This window comes from Myxocyprinus asiaticus, chromosome 38 (genome assembly GCF_019703515.2).
Source record: "Myxocyprinus asiaticus isolate MX2 ecotype Aquarium Trade chromosome 38, UBuf_Myxa_2, whole genome shotgun sequence".
Lineage (NCBI taxonomy): Eukaryota > Metazoa > Chordata > Actinopteri > Cypriniformes > Catostomidae > Myxocyprinus > Myxocyprinus asiaticus.
The window spans coordinates 12,128,165-12,144,951 of NC_059381.1; the positions used below are offsets into that span (position 1 = coordinate 12,128,165).

General features: G+C 38.9%; 1 protein-coding gene across 2 annotated transcripts in view; it reads left to right on the top strand.

The window, feature by feature from the left end:
- ptpra (protein tyrosine phosphatase receptor type A) overlaps positions 1–16,787 on the top strand; it is a 66,410-nt gene that overhangs the window by 9,734 nt on the left and 39,889 nt on the right. Inside the window, exons 1-3 of one of the 2 annotated variants that reach the window (XM_051677217.1) lie at positions 3,290–3,316; positions 13,407–13,453; positions 13,649–13,733. In XM_051677217.1, coding sequence (XP_051533177.1) covers positions 13,433–13,453; positions 13,649–13,733 — 106 coding nt within the window. In that variant the 5' untranslated portion in view covers positions 3,290–3,316; positions 13,407–13,432. Of the gene's footprint in view, positions 1–3,289; positions 3,317–13,406; positions 13,454–13,648; positions 13,734–16,787 lie in introns of those variants that run through there. The other variant, XM_051677216.1, reaches the window with a different exon arrangement.

Below are 16,787 nucleotides of genomic sequence, written 5' to 3' on the forward strand. Positions count from 1 at the left end.
ACTATGCGTTACACAATTACTGCCTGGATTACTGTCACTTCTGGTCACGCCACACGGGAAGGTAAACACTCTGATGGAAGATGGTGCTTGTCAGTGAGTTGGCATAATGTGGCCGATAGGGTACTGGAACTGTCGGGAAAAACATGCCGTCTTCCCATGTGATCATGTTGGCTGTGCACAGGAAGTGCAGGAATGGCAGGCTGTGTGTGTTGTGAAATGCCATCAGGGGTCTTCTTATGACAGCAGCGGTTGCAGTGTCATTTTGCTGTCCCAGTTATAGTGAGAAGAAGAGGAGCATTGAGCTTATTCCTGTCACACGTTACACCCCCAGGGAATGGACCAGACCATGAATGGGGACAGACAGATACCCATTATCTCTCCTTAGGAAGTGCTTTCTGGCTGCGGGAAGGACCTCCACTGCCACGTTCCCAGTCACCTTACTGAGCATTGCAATTGCAGCCCATGCACACTGATCTAGGGCCAGCTTTCCTTTTCTGAACACATAATCTGACCTTTCATGAGTGAAAATGCAAAACTGATCCCACTCCAACGCATAAAGACTATATTGACATCCTGGTTTTCTGTTAGTTTCTCTGACTTGTGGTTTCCGTAGGGATCTGGAAAGTAAAGTGCACCTGTTCACTGCCTAACAGGTTGATTATTCATAGAGTGCTTGTACTGTTTATTGTGATGGTTTTGCCATACTGTAAAGGATGTAGAAAAGAGTAACATGTTGATCTTGTGACTGTTGGCTTTTCTTTTGAGATGTCCTCCTCAGGCTTGGAGCAGAGAGAGATGGTTAGAAAGATAGAGTGAGAGAGTGTATGTTTTAGTCAAGCTGTTTTCAAAGCATGACTCCCCTGGTATGTATTTAGAACTGAACAATTAATCACAGTCATTACAAGTTAGAGGAACTGCACATGAAATACACAACTGCATGTTGAAAGATGTTTTGTAACTATTTGTAAAGGAGCAAGTTTATAGCCTTGAACAGTTTTCCGGTATCTAGTATTTGTACAGTTGAAGTCAGAAGTTTACATACACTTGGGTTGAAGTCATTAAAACAAATGTTTTCACCACTCCACAGATTTAATATTAGCAAACTATAGTTTTGGCAAGTCGTTTAGGACATCTACTTTGTGCATGACAAGTAATTTTTCCAACAATTGTTTACAGACAGATTGTTTCACTTTTAATTGACTATATCACAATTCCAGTGTCAGAAGTTTACATACACTAAGTTAACTGTGCCTTTAAGCAGCATCAGAAAATGATGTCAAGCATTTAGGCAATTGGCCAATTAGCTTCTGATAGGAGGTGTACTGAATTGGAGGTGTACCTGTGGATGTATTTTAAGGCCTACCTTCAAACTCAGTGCCTCTTTGCTTGACATCATGGGAAAATCAAAGAAATCAGCCAAGACCTCAGAAAAAAAGTTATGAACCTCCACAAGCCTGGTTCATCCTTGGGAGCAATTTCCAAATGCCTTCGTCTGTACAAACAATAGTACGCAATATAAACACCATTTGACCTCGCAGCCATCATACTGCTCAGGAAGGAGACGCATTCTGTCTCCTAGAGATGAATATAGTTTGGTGCGAAAAGTGCAAATCAATCCCAGAACAACAGCAAAGGACCTTGTGAAGATGCTGGAGGAAACAGGTAGACAAGTGTCTATATCCACTGTAAAACAAGTCCTATATAGACATAAACTGAAAGGCTGCTCAGCAAGGAAGAAGCCACTGCTCCAAAACTACCATTAAAAAAAATGGACAATGACCCCAAGCATACCTCCAAAGTTGTGGCAAAATGGCTTAAGGACAAGGTATTGGGTAAAGTCAAGGTACTGGAGTGGCCATCACAAAGCCATGACCTCAATCCGATAGAAAAGTTGTGGGCAGAACTGAAAAAGCGTGTGCGAGCAATGAGGCCTACAAACCTGACTCGGTTACACCAGTTTTGTCTGAAGGAATGGGCCAAAATTCCATCAACTTACTCTGTGAGAAACTTGTGGAAGGCTACCAAAAACATTTGACCCAAGTTAAACAATTTAAAGGCAATGCTACCAAGTACTAACAGAGTGTATGTAAACTTCTGACCCACTGGGAATGTGATAAAAGAAATAATATAGTCTAATAGTCGACCAAACGTTAGTCGATGAGAAGAGTCTTGGTTGACGAAGTTTTGATTGGTTGGTTGGTCGCAGAAAAAAAACAATTCGCAGTCAGTGATGACAGACATGATCGTTTACACGGCTGGTCCATGTGTAATTAATTATTCACATTCAAACCAACGAACACTGACATTACCACTGGTTGGACGCTAGGTGGTTCTATGGGGTAATTGTCATTAAGGAGGGTAAGGGTTAAGCCTACACAATAAAGCAAGACACCTTGATTTCAAACTTTGAATGTTTTTATTTATTTTAACAAAAAAATCTAATGAAACTGGAAAAAAATTAAGTGCAATTAAAATGTGTTCAACATTTTGAAAGATGGCTTTACATCATCTCTGTCAAAAACCTACTTCATCTGTGCATTCTCTACCGGTCGGTATTTCATTGTCCGGGAAAATACATAATGTGTGTGAATACATTAATTTTGTTCCCCACTTCACTATATATATATATATATATATATATATATATAAGACAAAGGCAGGCCTAACACAGTCGTAAAACCTGATTGAGGCCCACACACAGTCATAAATCTTACTGATAAAAACCGCGCAAAATCAAACAAAGGGAGTCCAAAACAGACTACAAATCCCATGAAGCCTTGCTCACTAAAGGATCGAATTCTCAACTCCTATTGGATGAGGCACACGACAGAACACCCCTCAACCATGACGTCATCAGGAGTAGAAATACCTCTGAGATCCTTCCGGGCATTGCTTCCAGCAACTTTGCCCGCTGTGTGCAGATGCAGCTCATCGCTGCTCTCAGGTGTAGCCTCGTGGCACAAGGAAGTAACATCCGACTTGAAACTGTGGCCATACAATCTCCATCTTGCTGGATGAGTTGAGATTACCCTGTGTTCCACCAAACACTCTTAACGGATCCGAAGGAGACCGCCGAGCAATCCGCATCTTCATCCATTTGCCTGCAGAAGTGAAGAGAAAAAGATTTCTCTTCCCACTTCACTCTTCAATCATGTCGACATCGCTGATTTCTCTGCCAGCCCGCCAAGAATCAGCAGCCGTACCGCCCGCAGACAGAGTGAGGAAACGGCCTCCTGTCATCACCCGAGCCTTGAGGAACCGAGTCGGAGTTAAAGGATGGATGAACACATTCTACCTGCGTCCTCATACGATTCAAGTAAGAGGTTTATGTCTGGGCAGAGATAGAATATTATAGTGTGTTATTGCTTATAACAGTTTACAGACCACCGAGTCTGCTCATTGCTGCTAATAATACTCCAGGTATTACTGTAATGTACCGTTATCACGAATGAGATCTGCTGTGTTGTAGTCCAACCACATTGGACTGTTGTGTATTTCTGCAATCGTGGGTGAGACCGGCACACTGAGTTTATCCATCAAAGAACCAAAGACCGCGGGGTGGTTTACGAGCCGTGCACCGCGTCTCTGAGTGATAAACTAACAGCTGCTTTCTCTCCCACGATCGCGAAACCGGCTTTGGTACCGCCACTTTATTCTCTCTCTCGTACTAACCGCACGCACGCACGCGCGTGCGACCCCTCACAAACATTCTCGCACACACTTTTGGCTAGTAGATAACTTTGTCATAAAGCTCAGCTTTGTCCCTAAGTTATCGTACAAGCGGAGACACGCGGTAAAAGGGCAGATGCCATTAACCGGCTTCTCTCTGCCCACATTCGCGGCCATATTCTCTGGCCGGAAATCTCACGTGACGTACTCTCCACGAGAGTCACGTCTGCCATTTTGTGCACGTCACACCTTACACACACACACACACACCTACCTTCCTCTCATGTGTTATAGGCTTATTTTGGTTACCATATCTAATCATGTCACTGTTTAGTTTGTAGTTGTAATTCGGAAGTTTATTGACTGCATTGTATTGATTATTAGTTGATATTACTGCATAAGTAAACTTTGTTATATTTCAAAGAGAAGCGTTTTGGTTTGTTTTGCATACACCTGTGTCAAATGCTGGCAGGGGATGTCAGTGCTCGGATTCAAGCCTTCATTGTTAACTTTTGAATGTCGATTTTCTTAAGAGAACAGTCTAATATTGAGACTGTTATACTGTCTGGTTATTAGTCCCTTATTCCAGGGTGGTGCCCCGGCGATATTAATCCTTATTAATATTCTATTGATTTTGATAATTGTTAATTATCTTTGATTGTTGAATTTGAAGGATCAATAAGCTAATGTTAATTCTAATCAATGTTCCATTGATTTTAATAATTAATGATTATCTTTGATAATAATTAATATTCTATTGAATTTGATGGTTATCTTAGTTGATGTGAAGGATTAAAAGAGCTAATTGATTCAAATCAATGTTCTATTGATTTTTATAATTTATAATTATCTTTGATAATAATTAATTAATGCTAATAACCAAACCCGCTCCTGAACGTAGCGCACTACATTTACTGGTGCCCCGTATGAGGCTTTAATGAGTTAGTTTCTATTATTTAATTTAAATTAATTAATAACTAAAATAATTAATTATTTCTGATAGTAACACTGATCTAAACAACCAGTAGAACCTACATCAGCAACCCCCGGGCTGAGGGATCAGTGAATATTTTTGCTTTAGTGATTTTGCATTGAAAATTAAATTAATTTATTTAAAAAACAAAAAACTTAAATCAAATACATTTCTAAATTCAAATTGCACTCCAAATGAAATGAAAAAGAAATTAAAATAACGAAGTGATCAAAAATATATATATATATTTAAGTATCCGTCTAAACATGCAGGTGGAAAATTAATTAAATGAAGACATAAAAACAATTATAAATGTAAAAATAATCATTATGATGATAATAATCACTGAAATATAAATCATGGTTCAAGGTGAACGTGTTTTTGTATTATTTTATGTTTTAATCAGATATTTAGGCTGCAGTCTTGCATTCACAATGAACTGCACTGTGGAAATAAAGTGAACTGAACTCAAAACACCTCCTGAGCTGAGATGTCTGAGGTCATTTGCAGCACTCATAGACGACACTGTTCTTGCAAAAGAAAATTCAGAAGACAGAAACAAAGAAAGAGTGAGAACCTTTTACAAACAGCATGTCATACATGCGCATAGATGGCTTTTCTGTCATCTGTTCTTAAAAATATAAGATAGTGTTTCTTCAAGCACGTGTCTACAGGCAAATTATTTGTAATATTTGATAATAATAATAATAATAATAATTTAATACATTAATGGGAAAACGAGCCAAATATCGTCTTCACATTGTCAAAGGCATCAGCTATTGGCGATCACTCTGACCATCGTCGATCCACGAGATCATCGTCTGTCGGCACAACCCTAATGTGCATTACTGTCCATAAATTAACAAAATGTTCAGACAGTCTCCTTGCTGGTTTTTCCCAACACATTCGAAATCATTACCGTTTTTGCCGGTGTCGCTGCGGCTCGCTTCCTGTGTGCGCGTGTAAAATTGATATTTTAAAGGCTCATTATTACGGTTTCTTTCATTCCAGTTAATGACAATGAATGTATGAATGCTTATTAATGGTGTTCAAGTCAGTGGTTCCCAAACTGAGTTCCACTGAATCGGCTCAGTTCAGTATTTTAATAGCCACCAATGAGCCTGTTTAAATGCACACCAATACACTGATTACTCTCTAAAATCAGCTTATTTAAAAAAAATCTGACAAGGCAAGAAATACATGTTTACATGACATTTGAAATAATTGTTATTCTCTACTTCTGACGTCAAACCGTGAAGAGGCATGCACTCAACACGTGTGCACATTGGATGAATCGGTAAGAACACTGGGTAAAAATCGGCGTAATGGGCAAAAATATACCCGTGTTGATCGGATTATTCATAAGCCGTTTATGGCATTTACGCTGATAAAGGAATGCGGTCTATTGCGTTTACATGACTGCATGCGTTGTTGGCTTATTAGCATAATCGGTGTGAGAACATGTATGTAAACACGCTCATTGTTAAAAGTACCAGTACCAAGTACAGACTCAATTCGGTACTCGTGCGCCTTTTGACTACAGCTGGCTGCTTTCAAACGCTCACATGCGTAAGTCTGCATGTGCTATTGAGTGGTTGTATCTCGTGGTGAAACAGCTGTGCGCATGGACAGTCAGATGCGCTTCTTGGACAAAATAGCCCTCTTAACGCCATAATAATGTAAACACAGCTGTTCAAATTTTATGTGAGTGCAAGCAGACAGGACAAAAATATTATATCTCAAAATATCAGATCTGTGCGATGTATAAATGCAGCCTAATTGACCTGCTGCTGTCTGTTATAGCCATAGGCCTATCGATAATATTAATCAGACCACAATATTGACCCCCCCCCCCCCCACCCCAAAAAGAGGAAAGTAAATAAATATTGATTTTTTTATTATTATTTCTTTATTTTTTTACGGGAACTATTTTGGAAAGCAGGAACTCTGCAGTAGTGCATTTTCATGTTGAGAAAGGCGTCTTCTCTTTGCTGAGGTGCAATCTAATGCATTTGAGATTTTCTCTATAAGATGCAGCTATTCTGGACACTGCCGCAAGCTGTCCTTCAGGAGCAAGCCTCTAGTGCTCTTGAGCAGTGTGGAACTGGAGACAGTCCATTTGTGCACTTAAAAATAAACTATGTCATATCTCAGAGGAAAACCCCTATTAAGGGTGTCTTCTATTAGAGGTGCGCCATTTCCTCTGTTACTCGTTATAGTGTTTTAAGATAATGATCGTGGCTGATTCATAATTCCAAAACAAAAAAAACTGGATGGATATGCATTTTTAACTGATTAATAAAAAGTAAAATTATGTAATAGCCAGGCACATTTCAGAAATAATGTTTTGCTTTCCATGATGTGTTAGGTAAGGGGGGTGTGGTGCTCTCTGGCCAAATGACAGATCTGGCAGGCAATCACACTGACGCCGAAGGAAGGAAGGAAGGAAGCAATGTACTCCCTCAGGTTTACGACTTTCTTGTGAACTCTTTATATATATATATATATATAAAAAGAGATGGGAACAGATAGACTGACACAGATAGACTGTGGCAGGGAAGACGAGACCATCTGTCCCTCCCAAATAGGGCTGGAATTAATCGCAATAAAATTGTGACGTGTATGTGCAATTTCTAAATCGCTGCAAGATGCAATGTTATTTCTTCTTTTTTATTTTTATTTTTTTTATTATTTTTTTATTTAATGTTTTTACTCAGAATTCTGTAATGTTTAATTTGCCATTCTGATATCGTACAAATTTTTTGCACACTGACGAGTTCTTGCCAGTCAGAATGCAGTGCACTAGAGGGCTGTCTACAGGGCTAAGAATCTAAATTCTAATTTTTACTTTAAATATTACAAAAATTTGAATTAAATTTGAATTTTAAAGTCAGACTCATCAGATTTTAAATTGATGTTGTTTCCTTAGTCCAGAAAAGGGCTGTTCAAACAGCCGGAGCACAACAGAATGGAACAGAACACGAGGATCTTGTGACGCACATTTCCAAATTTAACTCCTTTCCCGACAAAGCATTTTAAAACCCATTGCTTAATCTTAAGAAACGCTGATAAGAGAGCAAGATACAATGGCCAAAGGCCTCCACCTAAGGGGCTTTTCACACTGAACACTTTTGCAACCATCCAGTTTACCATTTGTTTTTCTATGTAAACATTTGCTAGACCAAGAGTCGGCAACCCTTTTGACATGAAGTGACATTTTGAATTTTCCGTGTGCATGTTTATTTTAAAAACAACGGAAATGGATTGCAGGCGGACAAAACGTCTACATGTATGCATGCATGTAGACTATATGTATGTACAGTATAACCTTCTATTTTGCATTTTCTAATTTAACACGGTTCTTTTTTTACTTTAAATTACATTATCAGCATAACAGTTTGAATGAAATGTTTAATTGAATAAATAACATGAATTCCAGTGTTTTGTCATAGTTTGGTATGTCTGTCTTCAGCTTTAATGCATTTTTAATGTAAAATGTATGAAAAAGGAAAAATATTTGCAAAATCCCATTTAAAATTGCAATATCTATAAAGAAAACTTGCGACAATATTTTTTTGGTCAATATTTAACAGCCCCAATTGGAGGTTTCGACCAGACAGACATTGTATCCAGTTAGATTCAAAATGTTTAATGTAAAATACAGTAAAGGTTTAGATAAAAATGATCATTTCATGTTTTACATACTGTTTTTCACAATGAACACAAGGAAGAATGTTATTTATTACATTTGTTTTAATTTATATGCACCAGTATTATAATACATATGGAGGGACAAATGAATCAGAATAAGGTAATTAAATATTTAAAGAAATCATTAAATGCACTGGTATTTTTAATAAAAACCTATAAAATCTGTAAATCACTAGATAAATCAATAAATATCTCTTGTATTTTTTTTAGCACTAGTTTGTGTCCATTTTCAGTTTCATTTTTCACATCTATTCATAAAGGGGACATTTGTGGGGGCCTGGGTAGCTCAGCGAGTATTGACACTGACTACCACCCCTGGAGTTGCGAGTTTGAATCCAGGGCATGCTGAGTGACTCCAGCCAGGTCTCCTAAGCAACCAAATTGGCCCGGTTGCTAGGGAGGGTAGAGTCACATGGGGTATACTCCTCGTGGTCGTAATTAGTGGTTCTCGTTCTCAATGGGGCGCGTGGTAAGTTGTGCGTGGATCGCGGAGAGTAGCATGAGCCTCCACATATGGAGTCAAGCCATGTGATAAGATGCGCTTATTGACAGTCTTAGAAGCGGAGGCATCTGGGACTTATCCTCCGCCAGCCGGATTGAGGTGAGCAACCGCGACACCACGAAGACCTACTAATTAGTGGAAATTGAGCATTCCAAACTGGGGAGAAATGGGGATAAAAAAATAAATAATAATAAATAAATAAAAATAAAGGGGACATTTATGCACAAACTAGTGGAAAAATTAAATACAAGGGACGTTTATTGATTTATTTAGTGATTTAATGATTAATTTATTTACTTAAAGTTTTTTTAACAAATGCAATATGTATTTAATAATTTATTGAAGTATTATTTAATGATACAATTTTTAGCCCTCCATAAATACATGAAAATAAACAGCAATAATAATTGGCATGTTTTTATTTGGATTTTAATATAATGTTCAGCTTTTAATTATGTTTGACATTACATTTTTGTGGTTGGCAGTAGAAAATACGGGCCTGTGGACACAGTGGCTGCAGTCACTGCCACGAGGCTGATTTGATTAAATTGTCAAGAGATGGATGTGGCTGTGCATGTAACTTCTTTGTATGGAAATGGTCAGCTGTTTGCATTACCAAACTGCAACTTTCCATCAAGAATAACGCTGAAGCCGGACAGTTTTACATGAATCCATTCATAGCTCGAAATGAGCCAAGGCAGCATGACAAACTGAAATGAAATCCCACAAACAATGACTGAGTATGTGTTCTTAAAGGGAACTAGATATTTACATATTTTCTGAAAATGTGATTGGTGCTTGCCTGTGCAAAACATGCCGCTATGATGTAAGGGTGTTTTAGGTGGCTGCTTTGCTAGGGTGTTCCAGGTGTTACTGAGTCAAAAGAGCCCACCTACAAGTCTCTGATATTGTGGTCCCTGGAAATGTCTCATGTTCCTCCATTATTAGTTTATGGTATTTTATTTATTTATTTTTTATTTATTTATTTTTTGCCCATTTTGTTGGTGGCCAGATGAAAATCATAAGTATGTTCACTAAGAAAAGTAATAGCACACCTCTCCTCAACAAGCCACATGGTTTGAGGTTTCATTCATCATTCACTCTGTAGCACAAATGGTGCATGACAAGTTACCTGCCAAGGTTTAATGCTTGGGTTAGGGGTTGGTTCAGACCCCAAAGTATGATCAAGTGTAATAGTATTAATACTTGCCTTAGCAAGCACCAATAATGAATACTAAAATATGTCGGTAAGAAACAAGCACCGAAATTTGGCATTACCTGCAGATTGAGTTGGTTGACATAGTTTGTGCTCTGGAAATCAAGGTTGTAATTGTGGGCATCTTAACAGGCAGTGGGTGCATAGATGTGGGAAAACAGAATGGGAGAGAGAGTGGCAAGAGACCAGTGTGGTTAATTGAAGAGCCTGTAATACCCAAAGAATCCCATTTATTTGAGCTGAAATGTCCTAGAGTGCACTACTTGTCCAGAGATGTTTTGTTGACCGGTTGGGCTGGGGGATAATTATCGGGGGGGAAATCCTCAATATCGATGATAAACTTTTGAGTATTTTTTTAATTTTTTTTTATATTTAGCATCTGTTCAACATAGACGATCGGATCAGGTGTGTGTCGCTAAAAACGCAAGTGGTTTGGCAAAGTTATACACACAATAAACTTAATCAGTCATTAAATGAATAGTTCACTCAAAAATGAAAATTTGCTGATAATTTACTCACCCTCAGGCCATCCAAGATGTATCTGAGTTTCTTTCTTCATCAAAACAGAATTTAAGATTTTTAGGATTTCATTCCAGGCCTCCTCCTTTAAACAATGCAAGTGAATGTCCTCCATTTTTTTGATGGTCCAAAATGCATATTTAGGGTGTATCAAAATAATCCGCACGACTCCAGTCGACAAATAAAGTTCTTCTGAACCTAAACGATTGATTATTTTTAGAAACAAAACAATACTTATATACTTTTTAACTACAAATGTTCGCTTCCGTACATCTCTGTGATGTACGCTCATTAGAGGGATGACGTAAGCTTGTTGGGAAGGTCACGCATCACGTGGAGGAGGAGGCAGGAAGCGCGTCATTGTTTACAAGAGAAACTTGCACAGACCACAGACCAAGCGCCGTTCACAAACCAAAACAGTCCAAAACTATTTCAAAACAATAGAAAATAAAAAAATTTCCAAATGATAATAATAAAAAAAAACAATACTGCAGTAAATAACCATCCTTTATTTCAGAGCAATGCCGCTGTGTTATCTACTTATGCTTTTTCTTTAGCAGAAATTGTGCCTGTTCCAAAGCAATCCAAAATCACTTGCTTAAATGACTGGCATCCTGTTGCTCTGACCCCCATCATCAGCAAATGCTTTGAGAGACTAATCAGAGATTACATCTGCTCTGTGCTGCCTCCATCAATGGACCCATTGCAGTTTGCTTACCGCAGCAACCGCTCCACTGATGATGCCATTGCATCTACAATACACATTGCTCTCCCACCTGGAAAAAAAGAACACTTATGTGAGAATGTTGTTTGTAGACTACAGCTCAGCATTCAACACCATAGTGCCCTCCTAGCTTGATGAGAAACTCCGGGCTCTGGGCTTAAACAGCTCGCTGTGCAGCTGGATCCTGGACTTCCTGTCAAGCAGACGCCAGGTGGTTAGAATGGGCAGCAACATCTCCTCATCACTTACCCTCAACACTGGAGCCCCACAGGGCTGTGTTCTCAGCCCACTCCTGTATTCCCTGTACACACATGACTGTGTGGCAACACACAGCTGCAATGCCATCATTAAGTTTGCTGATGATATGACGATGAGCTTCCCTCCCTCTAGGACATATATACCAGGCGGAGTGTGAAAAAAGCTTTTTCATGATCCATAGTGCTATCACGTCCCCTAATTTTTTGACACAGGCAAGGAAGTATTTCTTCTTCTTGTGATGTTTATTGGCGATTGGCTATCCAGCTTATGGTGCATTGCCACCACCTACTGAGCTGGAGTGTGGAGGATCACAAGAAAGTCTTTCAGTGGAGTAAAACGTCTGCTGAAGATTATGAAATTGGCGAAATTAATTTGAAAAGAGCTCACACACCTTATGTAGGATTAAACACTAAACTGAGTATACTTCTTGAACTTCAAATAAAAGGTATCTTTCCCTGTCAACAAGTTACGTTTATCCTGTGGAATACATTTCCTTCCCCATTAATGGTATGAAAGGTATTGTGATAAATATCGATATCAAACAATATGAAAATAAATATTGTGATAATATTTTTGGCCATATCATCCAGCAATAACCAACATTGACTTAAAGGGATATTTTTTCACCTTTATGTTGTTCCAAACCCATATGACATACTGTTTTTTTTTTTTAAACATTTTTCCTATACTAGTGTGGAAACAATTAGTTGATATTGAAAGTGTCAAATTAAAAAAATTGTCAATAAATATTGAAATTGTTAAATAGTAAATTATTGCACAGATTATTTTAAGAAGGGGACATTTATGCTAAATCATTGTAATATGTCATTTTACAAAGTTACGTATATGCGGTGTAATTATCGGAATTCTCGTATAATCAGCTCAGACTGACTCTTGATTCACCAAAATCTCTCTTTAGAGGCAGTGGGTTGATTACTGGGAGTCACCTGTCGATGTTTCAATGTCTGGGGTTGCTAAGAGGCCAGTGGAAGCTGATTGGCCCCGCCCACAGAGCAGCAGCACTATGGATACTCATGCTTGATGAGTGGCAGACTGGATTATTTCAGGGTTTGACCCTTCAGATTGGGACTGGGTTTATCACGGTTTAGTCAGTGAGACACCACTGTGATTAAAGCGTGGGTTGATGCTCAGCCTGCCACTTGACTTCAGATTGTTCGATAATTTTTTACTTCCCACATCGAACCATCTCAAAGCCACTCATTTAATCCATGGACCAAATCTGCTGGCAATCTGATGGATGAATAAATATAAAGACATTAGCTGTCTTGTGTCTGTTGCTATTGTCTAGTATGATACATGGTCATGTGCGCTGCATTTAGCTAGATCATAAGTACGGTTTTAAAAAAGAGGAACTTGTAAACTAGATTTTCCATATTGGCACAACACACATATGTGTCACTGGAGTGTTTTTTTTGTATTAAATGAAAAAAAAAATAATTCAGTGTTTTCTGGTTGTAGTTAACAGCGCAGACAGACGTAAAAACGCATGCATTGGAAATGTTTTCTGTTTCCTAACCCCATTGTTTTCCAAACTTGCAGTACTAGAGAGCATTTTCAAAACTGGAAATCCAAGGAAAATGCCATTCCAGTGTAGATGAAAGGATTAAACATGGCAAAATCAATGCCTTTTCAAGCAAAAATGTTTCGTGTGTACGTGGCCTTTATATTTGTTTTAGTTTCGGTTTACGATAAAAACACTGTTTCTGAATAAACTGGAATTTTATGTATGAATGTTTTGATAAAATGTAATTATAGATATGAACACTTAACCATTTTAACTGTAATTTTTCTCTTTCTCCATCTCTGTTTACAGGAGATCATTGTGCGAATGAGTTAGTGATGCAGGTTTCGTTTCTCCAGGTAAGTGACCCATCACCCCACCTCCAACAGAACAGCCAGTCCCAGACTTAGAGTATTTGATCACTTGTCAAAGGTTGATCCCCACTACAATGTTGGTGCAAATCTATTGATTGAGAATAAGTGGAATGTTGCTAATTTATTTTTCTGTAACATGTAATGTATTGCCTGTGTCTGTGTGTTTGTGTGTTGTTTCAGGGCAGTATGGGTGTCTATCCTCTGCTCCTGCTGCAGGTGGCCTTTGTGGCCCTCAGCACGGCCCAGGGACTCACTGACCCTTCAGGTATTACACTCAGATTAAACTTTTGTCACACAAAAAGTTTGGTTAATATAATCTCCTTTCTCTTCTCCTTCATTAAACAACCAAGTAATTATTAGGGGTGAGCACGAGTACCCATGTACTTGAGTACTCTTAAGTTAGAGTACAGATACCACACAAATGTATTAAGTAAAAGTCATCCATTAAAATATTACTTACGGTAAGTAAAAGTAAAACATACCTGGTTTTAAAAATTTGTACGTTTTAAAAGTTCAAATCCGTTCATCTTTTAAAAAATTTGTTTTTTTATCCCCTTTTCTGCCAATTTGGAATGCCCAATTCCCAATACTTAGTAGGTCCTTGAGGTGGCGCGGTTACTCACCACAATCCGGGTGGTGGAGGTCAAGTCTCAGTTGCCTCCGCTTCTGAGACTGTCAATCTGCGCATTTTATCACGTGGCTCATTGTGCATGTCACTGCAGAGACTCCGCATATATATATATATATATATATATATATATATATACATACATACATACAGTGCATCCGGAAAGTATTCACAGCGCTTCGCTTTTTCCACATTTTGTTATGTTACAGCCTTAATCCAGAATGGATTAAATTCATTATTTTACTCAAAATTCTACAAACAATACCCCATAATGACAACGTGAAAGAAGTTTGTTTGAAATCTTTGCAAATTTATTAAAAAGAAAAAAGAAAAAAATCACATATACATAAGTATTCACAGCCTTTGCTCAGTACTTTGTTGAAGCACCTTTGGCACCAATTACAGCCTCAAGTCTTTTTGAGTATGATGCTACAAGCTTGGCACACCTATTTTTGGGCAGTTTCTCCCATTCTTCTTTGCAGGACCTCTCAAGCTCCATCAGGTTGGATGGGGAGCGTCGGTGCACAGCCATTTTCAGATCTCTCCAGAGATGTTCAATTGGGTTCAAGTCTGGGCTCTGGCTGGGCCACTCAAAAACATTCACAGAGTTGTCCCGTAGCCACTCCTTTGTTATCTTGGCTGTGTGCTTAGGGTCGTTGTCCTGTTGGAAGATGAACCTTTGCCCCAGTCTGAGGTCCAGAGCGCTCTGGAGCAGGTTTTCATCAAGGATGTCTCTGTACATTGCTGCATTCATCTTTCCCTCGATCCTGACTAGTCTCCCAGTTCCTGCCGCTGAAAAATATCCCCACAGCATGATGCTGCCACCACCATGCTTCACTGTAGGGATGGTATTGGCCAGGTGATGAGTGGTACCTGGTTTCCTCCAGGCATGACACTTGCCATTCAGGCCAAAGAGTTCAATCTTTGTTTCTCATGGTCTGAGAGTCCTTCAGGTGCCTTTTGGCAAACTCCAGGCGGGCTGTCATGTGCCTTTTACTGAGGTGTGGCTTCAGTCTGGCTACTCTACCATACAGGCCTGATTGGTGGAGTGCTGCGGAGATGGTTGTTCTTCTGGAAGGTTCTCCTCTCTCCACAGAGAAATGCTGGAGCTCTGTCAGAGTGACCATCGGGTTGTTGGTCACCTCCCTGACTAAGGCCCTTCTCCCCCGATCACTCAGTTTGGCCAGGCGGCCAGCTCTAGGAAGAGTCCTGGTGGTTCCAAACTTCTTCCATTTACGGATGATGGAGGCTACTGTGCTTATTGGGACCTTCAATGTTGCAGAAATTGTTCTGTACCCTTCCCCAGATCTGTGCCTCGATACAATCCTGTCTTGGCGGTCTACAGACAATTCCTTGGACTTCATGGCTTGGTTTGTGCTCTGACATACACTGTTAACTGTGGGACCTTATATAGACAGGTGTGTGCCTTTCCAATCATGTCCAATCAACTGAATTTACCACAGGTGGGCTCCAATCAAGTTGTAGAAACATCTCAAGGATGATCAGTGGAAACAGGATGCACCTGAGCTCAATTTTGAGTGTCATGGCAAAGGCTGTGAATACTTATGTACATGTGGTGTTTTCTTTTTTTTTTTTCATTTTTTCTTTTTTTTTTATATAAATTTGCAAAGATTTCAAACAAACTTCTTTCACGTTGTCATTATGGGGTATTGTTTGTAGAATTTTGAGGAAAATAATGAATTTAATCCATTTTGGAATAAGGCTGTAACATAATAAAATGTGGAAAAAGTGAAGCGCTGTGAATACTCTGGATATATATATATATATTAGTTGAAGCCAGAAGTTTACATACACTTAGGTAACTAACTTTTTAACCACTTCACAGATTTAATATTAGCAAACTATAGTTTTGGCAAGTCATTTAGGACATCTGCTTTGTGCATGACACGAGTAATTTTTCCAACAATTGTTTACAGACAGATTGTTTCACTTTTAATTGACTATATCACAATTCCAGTGGGTCAGAAGTTTACATACACTAAGTTAACTGTGCCTTTTAAGCAGCTTGGAAAATTCCAGAAAATGATTTCAAGCCTTTAGGCAATTAGCCAATTAGCTTCTGATTCTAATTGGAGTCAATTGGAGGTGTTCCTGTGGATGTATTTTAAGGCCTACCTTCAAACTCAGTGCCTCTTTGCTTGACATCATGGGAAAATCAAAAGAAATCAGCCAAGACCTCAGCTTGGTTCATCCTTGGGAGCAATTTCCAAACACCTGAAGGTACCACGTTCATCTGTACAAACAATAGTAAGTATAAACACCATGGGACCACGCAGCCATCATACCATTCAGGAAGGAGACACATTCTTTTGATGTGAAAAAGAATTGTTTGGTGTGAAAAGTGCAAATCAATCCCAGAACAACAGCAAAGGATCTTGTTAAGATGCTGGAGGAAACAGGTAGACAAGTATCTATATCCACAGTAAAACGAGTCCTATATCGACATAACATGAAAGGCTGCTCAGCAAGACTCAAACCACCATAAAAAAGCCAGACTACAGTTTGCAAGTGCACATGAGGACAAAGATCTTACTTTTTGGAGAAATGTCCTCTAGTCTGATGAAACACAAATTTTAACTGTTTGGCCATAATGACCATTGTTATATTTGGAGGTAAAAGGGTGAGGCATGCAAGCCAAAGAACACCATCCCAACCGTAAAGCATGGGGGT